Raw genomic sequence first — 18,637 nt, forward strand, 5'->3', positions numbered from 1 at the left:
TGTATCTCTATCAAAGAAGATGATTTTTCTCGATGGCTCGAACAAAATGTGAAAAGTGACTTGCGGTGTGATAGGCATGTGGGACGATAATTTGATGCTCTCGCACTATTTAAAAGCTGTTTGTGCATTGAATAAAGATTTAGTTGAAAGTTAGCGCATGTGCTCTCGTCTTCGTTGTGTCCTTGTCTCGAGCACTACAGTTTTTCATCATGAGCAACAAACTCCCCAAACATCCATCCTGATCAAAAACATTGTTTATAAAAATTGCTGACATCACGTAAATGATGAGGTAGGGTTATAGATATGACGTCTCACAACTACTCTCATAATGACAACGCCACATTCAGTGGTAGGAGTTCTCGTTTTCCAAACAACGCCGATTTCTCCTCACCCTGACGGCTGTGTCCCCATTTCTATATGAGTAGCCCCGGTGCGATGTCTCTCTGCAGAGCATTCGCAACACGGCGTTCCACGGTACTTGGGAAGTATATCGAAGACAGATACCAACCTCCTTGGCTGCCGGAGTTCACATCTGGTAAGTCCTCACCCGTCATGGACAAGCGACTCCGGCCAGCTTCCACATCCAAAGCGCCGACAGCTACCCTGTTAGAGCGAAGTTAACCACATGCTAATCGTGAAGATGCAACAGCACTAGCGATTCAAGTCCCAGCTAGTGGCGAACAGCGAATCAAACGGACGCGCGGCATTTCACGATGCCCCCGCTCTCCGGCACCGCGACTACTACGGCATCAGTGCAAAGAACCGATAGCGAGGTAAGAAAACCATGGCATAGGCCACAGATTCAGTCAGGAAATGACTGCTCACGTGGTTATAGGCTACTTAGAACATCGTGAAAGCCCGTGAGTTCATTTAATCCGCTATTTGACACTAGCTCTGACTTGAAGGATGCAATCGACGCGTGGTCTACGAACATGGGGTGACTGGCGTACGTTACGTGCAAGCGAAATGCCGCGCTGGTAAGCATGCGAAAAAGTAGCCAGAGATGTGAACGTGAAACGTTACGAGGGCAGCGCACTTACATTTACGCTTCGATGAGCAGGTCTATATGCGTTCCCTTATTCCACTTCCGCGGAAAGAGGGATTGCAGCTTCATTTCTGCACTCTCTAAGCAGAGAGAAAAGAGGGAGTAATGTTGTCCTCTAGCGCACACCCGTTAAAATAGTTGTGTGCTATAGGACACTTTACTCTCCTTTTACACCCATATAGGTGTATTCGTGTAAAGAGTGCAGGGTTAATACGCGAACAGGGCACAGTTAAAAGAGTATTGAGGCACTGCAATAGCAAGGAGAAGAACACAAGACCCACTCTCTCCTGTATGCGCAACCTTTCTTTTTTTATCAGGTACGTCAAGGAAACTTGTGCACTCGTCACCGTGACGTCCGTCGACGTCACCGACAGCTGCGCACCCGGCACGGCCGGACGAATCCCCCCTGCGAACGTCGAGCACTTAAACGCCAGCGTTCTACCGGTGTTCCTGCCGCTCTACAACAAGCACCACGTCAAAGCGTACAGGTACGCACAATTGTAAACGGAGCATGCTATTCGCTCCTAATATTTTTCATGCGTTAAATAATCGCAATTGCCAATTACGGTATGAGCATGCTGGTAGTGGATGCCAGCGCGCTTTCTCTGGGGCAAACAACGTTTCTTTTTTTCACACGGAAGGAGTGAAGAGCGGAATATCGAGCTCCGTCCACTCATGTCCGCAACTGTACGTGCGAGAGTCACGTGCTCCTCCACCTCACCTGTCCCCGTTGTCAGGTCGTTGCAAGGGGGGAGGGCGACGGCGTCGCAGCAACACCCACGTGATGGAAGCGTTGATGATGCTCACGCTGGTCCCGCGGCCTAGACCCGCCCAGCAGTTGTATGCTGCGGCAAGGGATGCATGAGCCTGACGGGAGACCGGGGCAGGAGGCCTGCAGTTTGACACGAAATAACTATCAGCGATGATCACGACAACTGCAAGTAACTGCACTGCTGCATATTGTAAGTTCGGAGCTCATGTAGTGCGTTTGAGCTGTTTGTTCGTTTATAGCACAAACAGCACGCGTATGCACCGGAGCTTATTTCCTGCACAGATGTTCGGCAATTTTTTTTGGTACTTTATTTCACTTTACAAAGTCAGCTTTGAACCGTCCCCCCTCCCCCTTCCCGCGTGGCCCGAGACAACGACGGCGTGTCGCTACCGAAATGTCGCAGACGGAATCTTTGTAGCGAGAGCTACACTACGCCAATCGCCTCACGAGGTCAGCGTGGCTGCGCGCTGAGCCGTGGCACCACGGGCAAGGCGTCGCGCCGAGAGCAGGCAAAGGAGTTCCTTCGTATAATTGAAAATTGGTTTTCGAGGAAAGGGAATACGCAGTAACTGTCTCAGATAGGAGGGACGCCGTAGTGGAGGGCTCCGGAAAATTCGACCACCTGGGGTTCTTTTAACGTGCACTCACACCGCACAGTACACGGGACTCTAGCCTTCATCGAAATTCTAGCCGCCCGCCTCGTCAGTCGTGCGCATGCGCGGAATGTCGTCAGAGATTGTGAGGGTATCACAACGATACGGAGCCTGTGGTAGAAATGGACAGCTCGGAGGAAGCTAGGGCTCATCGTAGGAACGAAGGCAAGAGGAGGCGTCGAGCCTAGGAGACCGAGGAAGAGCGCGCTAAGCGTCTCGATAAGCGACGCGGTTAGAAGGGCCCGCTTAGACGACGACAGTGCATCCACGACGACAGATGACGATGAATAGAGTTCTGAGTCTCTGAAAGAAGCTACACTGTCGCTACTCTGCCAGGTTTAACCAGAGCTAAACCACAGCGATTTTTTTTTGCTGCGTATATCCTGGCCTAACTGAGCTAGGCCACTGCCGATTTTAATGATTTTATAGTTTGCTTATGATCGCCGCTTCTTTAAGCAAACTAAAAAGAGAAACTTTTTGCGAGTGGATTATCTCCCCAAAATAAATTGAGTTGCAAGGGAATGTGTTCTTTGTAAAATACAGCAAAAAATTTTCCCCTTAGCCATTCGAGTTCTGTGCACGAAAATAAAATGTTATTTACTCTGAGCTCACCTCCGAAGTGATGAGGGCATTACTTCCGATGTGCCACAGGCCCCTCAATAGATAAGGAGGCCAACCGAAATAGTTGAAAATGAACAACATATTCATTAATAGTCAACTATACTGATATTTGGTTGATGGCTTATGAGGGTTCATAAGGCCATTCTGCTCCGCGATGATCCTGACCATCAGCACCGGCTGGTGGGGAGGGCCAGCGCAGCAGCAGCATCCAGTGGACTACCGGACTAGGCGGCCCACCCACGAAGTTCTACGAATATTCAGTAAATAAAGATCCCTTCAATCAATCGATCAACCTCATGTCAATCAAAACGATGCAATAACAATAGCTGTTCAAGTCGGAGCTATTGGCGAATAGCGAATTCAACGAACGCGCGGCCTTTCACGATGGTGGTGGCGACCTCTTATTACGCCCAGAAACAGGGGACTAGTCCAAGGACCGGTTGCGTTAGCTTAGAGGAGGTAGGAGGGGATCTCTTGGAATGTCGCGGCCTCCACCGCGCGCTGGATAAGCCGCTGTTCGTCTGTTGGCTGGAAAGTATTCAGTAGAGACTCCCACGTCTCTGGGGAGTTTGAGTTGTTTGTCTTGAAGGGTGTACAAGTCCATGCCATGTGTATGAGAGTGGCCGGAGTTAAGCAGTGTTTGCACATGGGGTCTATCTGTAGCGGAAAGATCCTACTGTATAAGAGGGGGTTTGGAAAACTGCCAGTTTTTACTTTGCGCCATTGGACAGCCTCGCGTCTTGTTAAATCACGGTGTGCGGGTGGATAGAGACATCTTTCGAGCCGGTAGTGCTGGGTTTGGGTTTATGGGGTTTAACGTCCCGAAGCGACTAAGGCTATAAGAGACGCCCTAGTGGAGGGCTCCGGAAATTTCGACCACCTGGGGTTCTTTAACGTGCACTGACATCGCACAGTACACGGGCCTCTAGAATTTCTCCTCCAAAGAAATTCAACCGCCGAAACCGGGATCGAACCCGGATCTTTCGGGTCAGCAGCCGAGCACCATAACCACTGAGCCACCGCGGCGGCATACGCTTTGGCAATTACTAGGCAAATAAAAGGAAATGAAGGAGGGGAGGGATGCCCTTCGCGCGAATGCACAGCAGACATTTCCAGCCAGTAGCATATCTAACCTTTCTGGCGGCTGCTTCGGCTCTCCTCTCTTTCGGCTCCCTGGACTTGGCTCTTCCTCCCGGCATTGCCCTTTCCCGGTCTCCTTTTGCGTGCGTCTCCTTGCCGGGAAGTTTCTGTGAAGCCAGTTCATTCATTCATTTTATTTCTATTCTTGTCATACATATTACCAAAACACTGACTGAACCCATAGCCAGAGGCTAGTGTGGGGTTCAGAAACAAAATACATGATGGCAATCACACAACACTTGTGTAAAATGAAAAGCAAAAAAACACGGTTACCGGCCAACAGGAGTCGGGGGAGGCCGAGACGCTGTTGAAGGTCGCGTCACTGGGTAGCGGCCAACAGGAGTCGGGAGAGCCGAGGCGCTGTTGAAGGTCGCGTCACTGGGCAGCGTGGCCTCGGAAGGGTGGGTGGTCCTGGAGGAGGTCTTGGGACAGGGTGGTGTTTAGAAGAGAAAACATTCGGAGTATGCCCCTGTAAGTGGTGAGTGGAGAAGCGCGTGAGATTAATTAGTCTGAGAGGAAGCAGGGAGGCTGATCATACACTCGGCTCGGCAGCTGAGATCTCGGGCGAGTGTGTGCGAATGGGCGCTTCCGCTGAGCAACTCGTGGGCTGGAGCCCGAAGAAGTAAGCGAGAGGTGGAAAAGAATCACTGATGATTATTTTGGTATTAGGGTCGGCTAACGCTGCTCCCAGTCTCCGGCATCGCGACTACTACGGCGTGAGTGCAAACAACAGATAGCCAGGTAAAAAAAATGGCCGACGATTATATTACTTCTTAACGCGAAATTTGAGCGCAGCTCAACAGCTGATTCCGCTTTTCGATAGATTGAGGCAAAGAGTTCAAGCAAGGGTACATAGCCATACAATGCTTTCGCACTAATAATGATGTCACCCCATTGCGACTGCGAAGTCGCATGAGTATGGCTTCAGCTGGAGGGCTGCCGTCCTCCCTCTCTTTCTGGAGGCCATATCGCCCTTTCTTCCTTCATCGCTGGTGGCGCCACTGGTCCGAGTGATATAACGCGGTGCTCGGAGGCATTGTGGGAGCTCCTGTGCTTCTGGACTCCAAACACAAAGGTTCGAAGGTGGTGTCAAAAGCTCTGAAGTGGGCAGTAGAGTTCGCATAATTACAGACAACACGCTCCTGCCTCCTTAAAACCCACCTCCCACATCCCTTGTCTCCCATGTCTCTCCAGAACAGGGTTAACAGGAGAGATATATACCAGAAGCCTTTGTCCTGAAGATGCCTCTATCCGTCGATGTCATCGACAGTTGCTCACCCAGCCATGTAGTACCCTTATCTCCAATGTCTCTCCAGGACAGGGTTAACTGGAGAGAAATGGCAGAAGCCTTTCTCCTGAAGAGGTCTTTGTCCGTCGATGTCGACAGCAGCTCACCCAGCCATGTAGCCACTTCAGATTCGCCAACGCTGGCTGTCGATTGGCTGTCGGCTCGCGCTGGGGAATGCATCCTTGCAGTACGGCTATCGCTAGAACCACAAGTAGCGAAAAAAGATCCACATACTCTTGAGCTCTAAAATTGAGATAAGGGGTCACAAAAATCGAGATTTCGTTGCAGATTACATAAAATTTATGCGGGACAAAACTGTTTCAAAGCTCTTTTCTAAGGCGTGCTTTAAAGCCGCTCTTTTGCTCTGGCATGCACGAATACCTTAACCCGTAACTCCTCCTCCACGCCGAAATTCGAACACCTAGACAGCCCAGCGGTGTACAGCGGCTGTAAAACGCAACAGCAGTGACCCACCCGCGACGCCTGCATCCCACACGACCACTTCTACGCCGGCTGATCTGCACAGGAAGAACCTTGATGGCGTGCAAAAAGCAATGTTTGAAGTAGACGCATGATCCTACAGTCAGCGACACAGAAAGCATCGCCACAATCACGAAACGGCGCTTCGCTATACAGTAGGACAGAAGTCGGCAACGAATGAGAGAATGCACCTCTAAGATGCATTCACCCTCTAGTCAATGGCGTCGTCCAATTGTCGTGACGCCGTGCTTAATCCCCTTCCACCTGCTAGCTCGACGACGTGGGGCTTTCAGGTGCAAGAGGATCACGATCACGTGACAACGAGAGCATCACGATGTTACGACAACCGGTCGACGCCATTGGCTGGAGGGGCTCCTTTGAGGAGCATTCGCCGCTTCATCCTTGAGTTGTGTACGACTATAGATCTGTACATGGAATCCCGTGTGAAATTACCTTACAGATAGTGAATTGGCGCGAAATCCCCTCCAAGCGTGGACGATACGAGCCTCATAAAAACATCCTTGCAGGTGGTCGAAATTTCCGGAGCCGTTCACTACGGCGTCCATCATAGCCTGAGTCGCTTTGAAGTGAAGTGAAGTTTATTTTGACAACGATTTGTCAGAGGTGACGGGACAAAAGGCAATTCATTTTTTGCCTGACGTGGCCCCGTCACCCGTTACATTGCTCAGGGGGTGGCAAATTACACAGTAAAGTACACAAAGGAAAAACAAGAAAAGTAACAACATCGCATACGTACTACATGAATTATATGTAAAGATCAATGAGTTACACATAATTAACACAGATGCAATGAAAAATGAAGGAAACAACAACGCATACCTAAAATGTCTCTAGGACAAAAAAAATATTGAAATAGCAAACAATGAGATACACAGAATTAACATACAGGCAAGGGGATAAATAGCACGCAAACCAAAAACAATGAAAACCGCATCGCATGCCTCCTACGTCTTTAGGACAACAAAGCCAAAAATAGCGAACCTGGACATACACTCAGCGAGTAAAAAAAAAACCCCAAAAAAACTAGAAACTGGACACTTTATGGAGGAGACAGAGACAGAAGGTACATTTTAACATTGTTCTTGAAGTTATGGGGGGAACGAGGCTGCTGCAGAAGTTCCATAATACGTGGGTGTTTATTAAGTAAATTAGGAATTAAGTAATCAATGTGCAGCATACCATAATTCGTTCTCATCAGAGGCATTTGAAAATGACTATACCTGAAATCATAAGGTTTATTGTTAGGGAAGTATAAAGCATAAAAGGAAACTGGGTCACGGGTGACTTCATGATAAATATGATATGCAAGCTTTAGCTGAAACAGTCCATTTATCTTCGGTAAATTATGTTTTAAGAATGTTTCTTTCCTTCTGTCGTTAAACCCCAATAAACCACCACACCACATATCTCAAGGTCGTTTTAAGGTCATTCGGGCGCTCATGGGCAAATGCGTCCCAGCTACAGTGGTGTAGCTTTCGCTGCAAAAAAAAAAGGGGACTTGACTCTTCACGAGCAAGAAAAGCGCTGAAAAAAAAAATCAGTCGTATGCATTTGTTTCCACTAAGGCACGAAGACCGCTTTAGAAGCAGGAGTGAATGCTAGCTAAAAGTGGTTTTATTCCTGAAGAAGTGTATTTCGGGAGCTCGCACATGCGATCTTTCAAGAGGGAAAAGGCAAGATGATGGATGTTAACGGTCTCATAAGGAAGCTCCCCTGTGAACAAGAGCAGAGGATGTGCGCCCCTACGCGTCGCCAAGCACTTGAACCCAGCGTTCCACCGGTCATTATGCGGCTTTGTTTAACGCGCTCTGCAACAAAGACTGCATCCAAGCGCATGTGCCGGCAATGTGCTCCACTCCAGCGGCGGTCCTCCTCCCTGCTTACCTGCGAGAGCTTCCCGGCCAAAGGACGAGGAGAGGCAGGTGAGACGTGCTTCGGCGTCTCAGCAAACACCCACGTGGCGGAAGCATGGAAGGCGCTGACAGGGGTCGCGCGGCCTACATCGGCCCAACTGTCGCCTTCTACGACGAGGGGGATGCGTGAGCCTGACGGGAGAGCGGAGCAGGCGCCCTGGAGTTTGACACGAAATAACGATAACTAGGAGAAACAATGTTTCTTTCCTATTGTGTACGGAATGCGTGAACAACAGAGTATCGGGTTTCATTTACTTGTGTCCGCGCCTGTAAAACGTGCTCCTGCACCTCACCTGTCCCCGTTGTCAGGAGTGGCTGGCGGGAGGTGCCTCAGCTACCTCAGCGTCGCAGCAACACCCACGTGGCGAAAGCACTGCCGACGCTCACGGCGGTCCCGCGGCTTGACCTGCCCAACCGTTGTCTTCTTCTTCGGCGAGGGATGCATGAGTCTGACGGGAGACCGGAGCAGGCGCCCTGCAGTTTCACACGAAATAAACGATCAGCGATGATCACGACAAATGCAGGTAAGTGCGCACTGCAACTTATTATTAAGGGGGAGATAAAATAGCGCTGCTTCTGCGCTGTTTATAAGTTCGCAGAAATTAAAAAAAAAACAGCGCGTATGCACCAGAGGTTGTCTTATGTGCAGAAATTCGGCAATATTTCTGCTCCTTCCTTTTCTCCACAGCATCAGCTTTTAACATCCCCCGCCTCCCCACGTGCACAGAGATCTGGTGGCAGTCGTTCGCGTGAAATAAGGACGATACCACATAGCGAAGGCTTATGAGTAATTGGTTTCGTAATTGTTTTCGGATATTGTCATGTGGCGCATTCGCCGCCAATCCGAAGTCCGACTCACACTAGCTTGTTAGGTTATTCTGGTGATATAACATCCTCTGTCGCGCGGAACGTATTGCTGATTTCTTGCTCATCGTGACGCGTATGAAAAACGCTGATACCGTGGGCGATATAAGCGCCACGGCAGAGCGCCGAGCCGCTCTTTCCGGCCTGGCTGCCGAGATGGAATGAAGGCATTCCTGACAACCTCCGGTGTCGTCGCTTGCTGGTCGTTCGTCGGATCGCCCAGAAACGTAAGAAGCTCTTACCACCCAACACGATGTCTGGTCGCATCCTTGATTCAACGTTCCTTTACACTTAACCCTGACAGCGCTGGAAAGCAAGTACGACTGTTTCAGCGTCAAATGTGCAACTCAGAGTGAAGTACGCGCGTTTCAGCTTAAGAAGTGCGGGGCTCAAACTCGCTGTACTTACATCCCCAAGTGAAATGGCTAGCTTGGCGCAGTTGACCCCCACCCCTGTTCTTTGTTTCGGAGTGGTTTTGTTTTCGCTCTTGAGCAGCAGCAAATCACTCACGTTTACGGGCGTGATAATGAAAACACCATTATACTGCTATTGTACTGAAAGCTAGGCTTCAAACAAGTAGAAAACTGGTTCCTGAAACCTGCTTCGGTTAATAGGATCTGCAGAGCTTCACAATACACTCGACAGGAGGCGCCACCGGTTCAGTCGTACCGTGGCCGCCGCGATCTGCTCCGGCGGCGGCGCGGAGGCCACGGTCGTACGCTCATGCATGCGTACGCTGGTCGTGAGATGGCGAGGTCGTCCCGTGGGCAGTCGAGCTCGCTCTGATATAATTGCGAGCCGGGGCATCGCTGGCGTGCCAGCCTAATTGACAATCTTCATTGGTGTCTGTTCGGGAACTCGGCGTTGCTGTCATCCTTCAATTTCTGGAGCGTCTGCTCCGGAACTCGCATTACTCAAGGTCGCGTTAATATGAAACACAAAGTCATTCAAGTGGGACCAATGGGTGGTACCACTGGCGACCACCTCATTGTTCGAAGTGCTATCAAACGATTCGGCGCATTACGGACCATAAAGTAACGAGTCGAATCAAAGCGTAGCCTTTCATAGGGATTCGCATCGGCGCCCTCTGGTTACACAAACCGTGACTTCTTGCAACTCCAAACGTCCGTTACGGCCAAACTAGTATACGTAGGACACTCTAAGCGGTGTCAAACGATTTGTCTTCCTGCGCTGTATACGTTGGCATCAAGAAAAGAAGACATTCGGATATAACGAAAAATTTGTACCGGATACAACGAAGATGGCTAATCACGCAATATTCGTTCGATATTGCTAACGCTCGACAGTCATACGCTGCTTCAGCATTTTGCGCTCTTTTTTATACTTCCACCTAGAGGGCCTCTACCTTTCGATCGCTGCAAGTCATCTCGCCCTTTCTCCCTTCATCGCTGATGGCGTGGCCCGTCAGTGACCAAATAAGGCGCTGCCGCATAACCACGTGACGTTGAGCCAGACGGTAAGTGAAAGCGGTGTATAGCCGCTGCGTTAGATTGCGGCTGCTGGACAGATAAGGAGGCATGAATCTACAGAGACGCCGCATAGTTGCAGATTAAAGGGAAGCTTTAGAATAGGTTTGCTTGCAGGACCCTATCGGTTAGGGAGATAGGAGAATATATCGGGACGCCAGTGCGCATGCCTAGGAGTTATTGTTCCCCGCATGCGCACTGGCTCCTCGCTATTTCCTTACCGCCCTATTCGATGCGGTTCCCCTACTCTGAAACAAGCCAATTTCGGGCCCTTCTTTTAACGGTCACTGACCACGAGCAAATTTTGGATTCCGCCTGAACCTAAATGTGGCTGCGATTCGTGGCAGGGTTTGGGCCCTATACTACATGCTCACGTTCATTCAGCAGCCCAACGCCACAGCCACTCGGCTACTGCGTCGAGGTGAAGGCAGTCGTCGGGCAGCCCTGGTGCTTCCCTGAGCTTGTGCGTGCTCTCGGAAGCTAAACACGAAGGAACGTGCTTCGAAGGTGGCGTGAAAAGCTCGGAGATCAGTGCAGTTTGCAAAATTAATTACAGACAACAAGCTCATACTTCCCGAAAACCCGTCGCCCATATCTCTGCTGGCCAGAGTTCACTGGAGAGTTGTGGCAGAGGCCTGCAGTGGCCGTGCAGGCTGACAATGACGATGACAATGATGCCGCATCGCTTGGATAATTAAAGGCAGAAAAAAAAGGAAGATGATACATATATACGCGAATATTCTGCACGTATAATTATAATGAAAGAGCATCTGATCTAAAGTAATAGACTCGCATATATTCTTGACATGCAGATTATCCAATGACAGAAACCTTCCGTAACAGCCGACAACACAGAAAATGCGAGTAACATCTCTGCATGACACTTACTAAGGCGGAAGCCTGGGCTGGGAAGGCGTTTGAAATCATATCTGCTAGCGGGTAGTGAACACATGAGACAAAAAACACAAATACATAGTGTATTTGTGTCCTGTGTATTTGTGTTATTTGTCTCATGTGTTCACTAAGTGCTAGCTAATATCATATCTCTGCATTCCTTGCGCTGCAGTAGAATTTACAACGCTTCTGTAACAGGCCACGCTCAGCATGGAAGTAACAATGAGTCCGACATCACTAATATAGACACGGCAATCACTATTCCAACAATCTGCAATCAAAAAGAAGTATTGCCACGCTCTCTCCTCTCCTGCCCCCTTCAACCAGTCAGTCCAAGAAAGGGCGCTGCCCTGCTACTGAGCCGGGGTTCCCGGGTTCGTACCCGGTCGCGGCGGCAGTGTTCCGATAGAGGCGGAACGCAAAAGCCACCCGTGCGGTGCGCGATGTCAGCGCACGTTAAAGTTCTCCAGGTGGTCGAAATTATTCCGGAGACCTCCACTACGGCACCTTTCTCTCTTTTTCTTCTTTCACTCCCACCTTCCTCCTCTCCCTCACGGCGCGGCTGAGGTGTCCACCGAGAGGTGAGACATACGCATCTCCATTTTCAAATTTTTTCCAAGTAGGGGAGCAAATGTACACGTCCAGTTTTGCCTTAGCTAAGTTTTCTGAGTCCTGAGTGTACGCTAAAGTATTTGTCAGTTTGAAAAGTGAAGTGCTTGCCACGTACCAATTCCACGTACCAAGACAAGTTGCGCTTAACGTCGGCCACGGAAAACTAGTTATGATCTGCAGTCCACACACCAAGTTCGGCAGGTGCATTCATGGTAACTATTGCAATGTATCTAAACATTTCCGGCAAGAATACCGGTGCACTGCAGGCCGCTTCTATCTAAACAGTTATTTCAACAAACGCCATACCATCACAATTTACGCCAGAAAAAAACGTCCCCAGGGTGTTAATCGGCAGTGTGCCTCTCTCAGCCGGCAGCGCCTTTCTCTCAGGCGGCAGAGTCCAATACCAGGTGGCAGCATTCCTTTCCAGGTTGGTAGCGTTTGAATCGCAATCACAGTCGGCAGCACTCAAAACTCGCAGTAGATTCAGTTCCTGAAGACAGCGTTCCACTCTCAGTCGCTATAGTTCTATTTTCGGTCGGTGGCGTTTCATTCTCAACCTCAGACGTATGCGTATTAAGTACTAGTCTCACTCCACGGTGTATCAGTCACAATCGGGATATCGTCCCATCATTTGCGGCGACGGCCGACAACCGTTACAGACAACAGATTTGTACTCGGCTGCGAATCGGGACGCCCGCTAACTGCGCCGTCTGCTCGTGTTGCAGTGCAACGCGGAGAATGGTAAGTTGGAGCCGTCCAGCACCGGTCGCTCCCGACCACGCGGGGATGGCACACCGAAGTAGTAGAAATCTCCACGGACATAGAAGTGTACGTATTGGCAAACACTCTAAAAGCGAACAAAACGTGCTCGATGGTCTCGCTACTTGCCGGCCACTAGAATGCTGGAAAATATTCATGCAATGGCCGTGACAGCAGCGTCGGAAGTCGTTGGCGTTGACGGCATCCCGACAGGACGCTACACGAGCGTTCCCGCGGTTATTTCATAGTAGTAGATGTGTTTACATTCTTCTCCCTCGCGGAGTATATAATCAAGGTCGTCTGTATTTGAGGAGTGAACTCGAAGGCGCAGGATGAACTCGCAAAAATTTCTCGAACTCGTGAAAATTTCTCGAATAGTCTCAACAACTACGCCTAAGCTACGGTCGCCCGTCCCCGCAATGGAGCAAGGACAGCGGTCACAGTCCGAGAAACGTATTCGCCATCACAATGCTATTTTTAAACACGGAATTCTTTTAATCAAACCTTTTAATAGATGCGCCCCAATGGACAGCGTTCTTGACGTTTCAGTACAGCGCGACGGTTCTCGACGCTAGGCCTATTCGCTGTCTCGTGCGTGTGGCCGCCATAGCCTCCCCGGCCGATGGTGGGTGGGAATGTGAATCACCGCAATCTTCAATTTAAGGCTTTTAAGCTTAGTGAAAGCCTCGACCCACACTTAAATATCTCGCGGCAGAAGCAGGCGGTCCGGCAACAGGTTTGGTTGGTTTAGTTTATGGGGTTTAACGTCCCAAGGCGACTAAGGCTATGAGAGACGCCGTAGTGGAGGGCTCCGGAAATTTCGACCACCAGGGGTTCTTTAACGTGCACTGACATCGCACAGTACACGGGCCTCTAGAATTTCTCCTCCAAAGAAATTCAACCGCCGCGGCCGGGATCGAACCCGCGTCTTTCGGGTCGGCAGCCGAGCACCATAACCACTGAGCCACCGCGGCGGCAGGTCGCACGCCCAAATGCCGGCTACATCTCGTTAGCGACCATGCACTGAGTCAGACGATGACAATGATCCCGCATCGCTTGGATAATTAAAGGCAGAAAAAAGGGAAATGATGCATATATACTCGAATATTCTGCACGGATAATTATAATGAAAGAGCATCTGATCTAAAGCAATAGACTCGCATATATTCTTGACATGCAGATTATCAAATGACAGAAACCTTCCGTAACAGCAGACAACACAGAAAATACGAGTAACATCTCTGCCTGACACTAATTAAGGCGGAAGCCTGGGCTGGAAAGGCGTTTGAAATATCTGCTAGCGGGTAGTGAACACATGAGACAAAAAACACAAATACACAGTGTGTTTGTGTCCTGTGTATGTGTTCCTTGTCTCATGTGTTCACTAAGTGCTAGCTAATATCATATCTCTGCATTCCTTGCGCTGCAGTAGAATTTACAACGCTTCTGTAACAGGCCACGCACAGCATGGAAGTAACAATGAGTCCGACGTCATTAATATAGACACGGCAATCACTATTCCAACAATCTGCAATCAAAAAGAAGTATTACCACGCTCTCTCCTCTCCTTCCCCCTTCAACCAGTCAGTAAAAAGAAAGGGCGCTGCCCGGCTACTGAGCCGGAGTTCCCAGGTTCGTACCCGGTCGCGGCGGCAGTGTTCCGATAGAGGCGGAACGCAAAAGGCACCCGTGTGGTGTGCGATGTCAGCGCACGTTAAAGATCTCCAGGTGGTCGAAATTATTCCGGAGACCTCTACTACGGCACCTTTCTCTCTTTTTCTTCTTTCACTCCCACCTTCCTCCTCTCCCACACAGCGCGGCTGAGGTGTCCACCGAGGTGAGAAAGACGCATCTCCATTTTCAAATTTTTTCCATGTATACGTCCAGTTTTGCCTTAGCTAAGTTTTCTGAGTCCTGAGTGTACGCTAAAGTATTTGTCAGTTTGAAAAGTGAAGTGCTTGCCACGTACCAATTCCACGTACCAAGACAAGTTGCGCTTGTGGGCAATTCCTCTGCGCGGGGGCGCACAGGCAGTCACTCGAGGCAGGACTTTGTACAAAGGGTTTATTCTAACATCAGGGGGGCCGGTCGTCGTCGTGGCAGCTGGGTCAGGTGGTCCTTTCGGCAGGGCTGGTCCAAGAGCAAGAGAGCGCGAGCCTCTCCGGTCTCGCCTTATAAAGGCTTTCTCCTCGCCTCACTCCCCCCGCCCCACCACTCGGGAAGAAGGGGTCCGAGACTACCCGCGGTGAGCGGCGCGAGATTTGACTTGCCCGCGAGCAGACCCTACATCTCCCCCCCCTCAAACGTCCGTCCCGGGGTCCGCCAGTAGGCGTTCGACGACCTCCGGGTCCGGGTCCATAGAGTCGTCGCAGGGGGGAGGGCTGCTCGCCGGGCGGCCGCTCACCGCTGGCTGGACGGGCTCCTCACGAGCCGCCTGGGGGAGCGAGGCGCCTGGCTCCGCTGGGGGCCCTGCCGGCAGCGCCCTCCAAAGCTCCTCGGCCGCCGGGGACAGCAGGTCTGGGCGGCTGGACTGGAGGATGCGGAGGGCCGCCTCCTCCGGGCGCCCCTCTGCAGTGGCGCAGCGGGGGAAGGCGCTGCAGCCGCCAAGCGCTTTTCCGCCGCGAAGGGGCTGCGCCTGGTCCCGCCACCTGGACCGCGCGCAGTAAGAGATGGCCGCTCCGTTGGCGACCGTGGTCCAGGTGGCCACGTGCCGCAGGACCCTGGGCCGCTTGGGTTGCGGCTGCTCGGCGGCCGAAGCGCCGGCTGGGTGCTGAGGGGGGCCCTGCGCCTGGTCGTCACTGGCCCTCTTGCGTTGGCCTGCACCACTGGGAGGTGCTCTCCAGTGGTTAGGCATGTGGTTTGGCGGGCGGTGGGGGCCACCGCGGCCGTGGAACCTGCGCCACTCGCGCGGCTCCTGCCGCCAGCCGGGTGGCGCGCCTTGATGGCGGCCACCGTTCGACGGTGGTCTGCCTTGCCTTCTGGAGTCCGAGCCACGGGCGTCGGTCCGCTGGAGCTTCCTAGAAGACATACTGAGAGGGCGAGAGCACTGCGAGTGATAATTGATCGAGAGACACGGGTGCTACCTGGTCCTCAGGTTGTAGCGTCGGTTGCGAACCGCACCGCTACCTGCTCGTCCTCCCGGGGGTGAGATCGCCGCATCGCGCTGATTTTCCACCGCTTCGCAGCCATCGTCCTTGCGAAAGTGGAAAGCCTTCAAATCAGCGACATGCACCGGACCGGCGGTTTCGCCGTTTGTCAACAACCGCAACTGGTAGGTGAGCGGCGTAGTCCGTGCCGTAACTTCGTACGGCCCAGCCCACTTGTGCGCTAGCGACGCGGCGAAACCGCGCGCTGCGTTACTAAGTGGGTGCGTTCTCTTGAGTACTAGGTCGCCCGTGTTGAAAACGACGTGACGGCGACCATTGTTGTACTGATCCGCCTGCTCCATGCGCGCCACATCGAGGTTTTCGCGGGCTGCTCGCTGCGCTGCCTCCAGGCGCTCCCGGAGCCTTGTCGCGTACTGCGAAAGCGGAGGGGGCGCAGGCCCCGCCGCGTCGAGTAGGGCATTCTCTAGCGGAAAAGCGATCTCTCTCCCAAAATTCAAGTAAGCGGGTGTAATACCCACTGACCTGTTCACGGTTGTCCTTGTAGCGAACGCCAGTTCGGACAGCCGCGCGTCCCAATCTCTGTGCTGCTCGGTCGTCGCGACCAGCATGCTCTTCAGATTTCGATTCACCCGCTCGGTTATGTTGCTCTGAGCGTGGTAGGGACTCGTTCTCCTGTGGCGGATTTGAAGCGCCCGACAAGAGTCTACAAAGACTTTGCTTGTGAAATACGAAGCATTGTCTGTAATCAGGTCGGAAGGGAAACCGAAACGAGTGAAAGTCTCCAACAGTTTTTCCCAAATTCGTTCCGACACAAGCTTCCTAAGGGGGAAAACCTCAACCCACTTGGAATAGTGGTCCGTTATTACCAGGATGAATTGGTTTCCGCGCGCGGACCGAGGGAGGGGTCCCATGATATCGCACGCGACCACTTGCCACGGGTAGTTGCTAACTACCGCCTTCATCATGCCAGCGGGCTTGCCCGCCCGAGGCTTGGCTACCTGGCATACCGGGCAGGTACGGGCGTATCCCAGCACATCCTTTCTCATGCCTGGCCAGGTCGCGACACGGCATAACTTGTCGTAAGTCTTACTGCCGCTGCCATGGCCTGCCAGCGCTGAGTCATGGAAGTACTGCAGGAACCGTTTCCGCAACCTTCTCGGGACCACGACTCGGAAAGGGGATGCTATCGCCTCTTCCTCGTCAAGTTGGGGGATGTAGCGGAGCAGCAAGCCATCATCGCCCAGCAGATACGCGTCGTACTTGCCCTCAGCGTTCCCGGTGCAAGCTGCGCTGCTCGCAAGCTCCTTCAGCACCCGCTGGCAAAGACCGTCTGCTTTCTGGGCCTCGATCAGCTCTTCTCTACTGACCGCTACTCCCCAAGACAGATTTCTTTCTGCCTCGCTCCTAGGCAGGCGAGCGGTCGCCGCCACGAGCTGCTGTTTCCCTTCCGTCACAGCACCGTGCGGGACCTTTGTCCGTCTCCTCTCTCTCCAAACAGGGCGCGACACTCCCGTCCGCCCTCTCTTCCTCTCCAACAGCGGTGACGCCGCTTTTTACAAAGCTGGGCTGCGCCTCTGAAGCGCTTCCGCCAGCATTCCATGGTGCGCGCGATAAAGCATCGGCCACCTTGTTCAAGCTGCCCCGGCGGTACTCGATGGCGTACGCGTAACGTTGCAACGTCAGCGCCCATCTCGCGAGTCTGCCTGCGGGGTTCTTGAGCCTCTTTAACCAAGACAATGCCTGATGATCTGTCTGCACGGTGAAGACCGCTCCGTCTAGGTACATGTCGAACTTCGACAATGCGAACATGATCGCCAGGCATTCTTTTTCGGTCACGGAGTAATTCCGCTCCGCCGATGTGAGCGTGCGACTAGCGAACGCGACAGGGCGCAGTTTGCCCTCGTGTTCCTGCAACAAAACAGCTCCAACACCGTAGTCACTAGCGTCTGTCTGCAAGACAAACTGCTTGTTCAGGTCGGGGAGGCGCAGACTAGCGGTATTCGCTATCGCGCGAGCCAAGGCAACAAATGCGTCACTCTGTTCCTTGCCCCAGACCCACTTCGAGCCTTTACGCAACAGCAGGTTCAGCGGCCTTGCAAGCTCCGAACAGCGCGGGATGAATTGCCTGTAGAACGCAACCATCCCCAAAAACCTCTGCAAGCTTTTCACATCCATGGGGCAGGGGTAGTTCAGAATTGCCTGCAGTTTGTCATCATTCGGTCTCAGTGTGCCATCATCCACGACAAAGCCCAAGAGGTTCACTCTCTTCGATGCCAACTGCACTTTCTTTGGATTTATGGTTAGACCGGCACGTCTCATTCTATCGAGAACGGAATTCAGGTGAATGAGGTGCTCCTCGAACGACTGTGAGAATATCACAACGTCGTCGAGGTACGCCATGGCGTAGTTGAACCTTGCATCGCCCAGCACGATGTCCATCAGTCGCATGAACGTGCTCGGGGCGTTAGACAAACCAAACGGGAGTCGAGTAAATTCGAAGAGCCCGCGGTGGCAGGTGAATGCGGTTTTCTCAATGTCACATTCGGCCACCTCAATCTGCAGGTACCCTCTGCTTGCATCTAGGACTGTGAAGAACCTCGCGTTCCCTAACGCGTACATCACAGCCTCGATCGACTGAAAAGGGTACGCAACCGTAGGCGTCAGTGAGTTGAGCTTGCGATAATCAACACACAGCCTGACCGATCCATCTTTCTTCGGCGCTAGAACCACTGGGGACGCCCAGGGACTTTGTGAGGGTCTCACCGCACCGGTGTCGATCATCTCGTCTAGGGCACAGTCGAGAAGCTGCCTCTTATGCGCACTTAACGGCCTCGGGTTACACCTGAAAGGGCGCGTATCACCCGTCTGAATCTCGTGCTGAAGCAGGTCGGTTCTGCCCGGTTTCTCCGTGAAGCAATCCGAAAACGGGAGTAAAGTTTCCGCGAGCCTTCGGCGCTGACTACTGGGTCCTGAGAAAG

The 18,637-nt window shown here is 52.1% G+C and overlaps 1 protein-coding gene across 1 annotated transcript; it reads right to left on the reverse strand.

The window, feature by feature from the left end:
- Positions 1-8,231: 8,231 nt before the first annotated feature.
- Positions 8,232-16,303, reverse strand: LOC149347836 (uncharacterized). The gene is made up of 2 exons (XM_089587545.1): positions 14,522-16,303; positions 8,232-8,407 (listed from the first exon to the last, which is right to left on the reverse strand). Exon 1 carries the CDS (start codon positions 15,578-15,580, stop codon positions 14,852-14,854), a length of 729 nt encoding a protein of 242 aa, XP_089443671.1. The 5' UTR covers positions 15,581-16,303; the 3' UTR covers positions 8,232-8,407; positions 14,522-14,851.
- Between the last annotated feature and the right edge of the window lie 2,334 nt (positions 16,304-18,637).

This window comes from Amblyomma mixtum, chromosome 4 (assembly GCF_055824585.1).
Source record: "Amblyomma mixtum isolate Tamu chromosome 4, ASM5582458v1, whole genome shotgun sequence".
NCBI lineage: Eukaryota > Metazoa > Arthropoda > Arachnida > Ixodida > Ixodidae > Amblyomma > Amblyomma mixtum.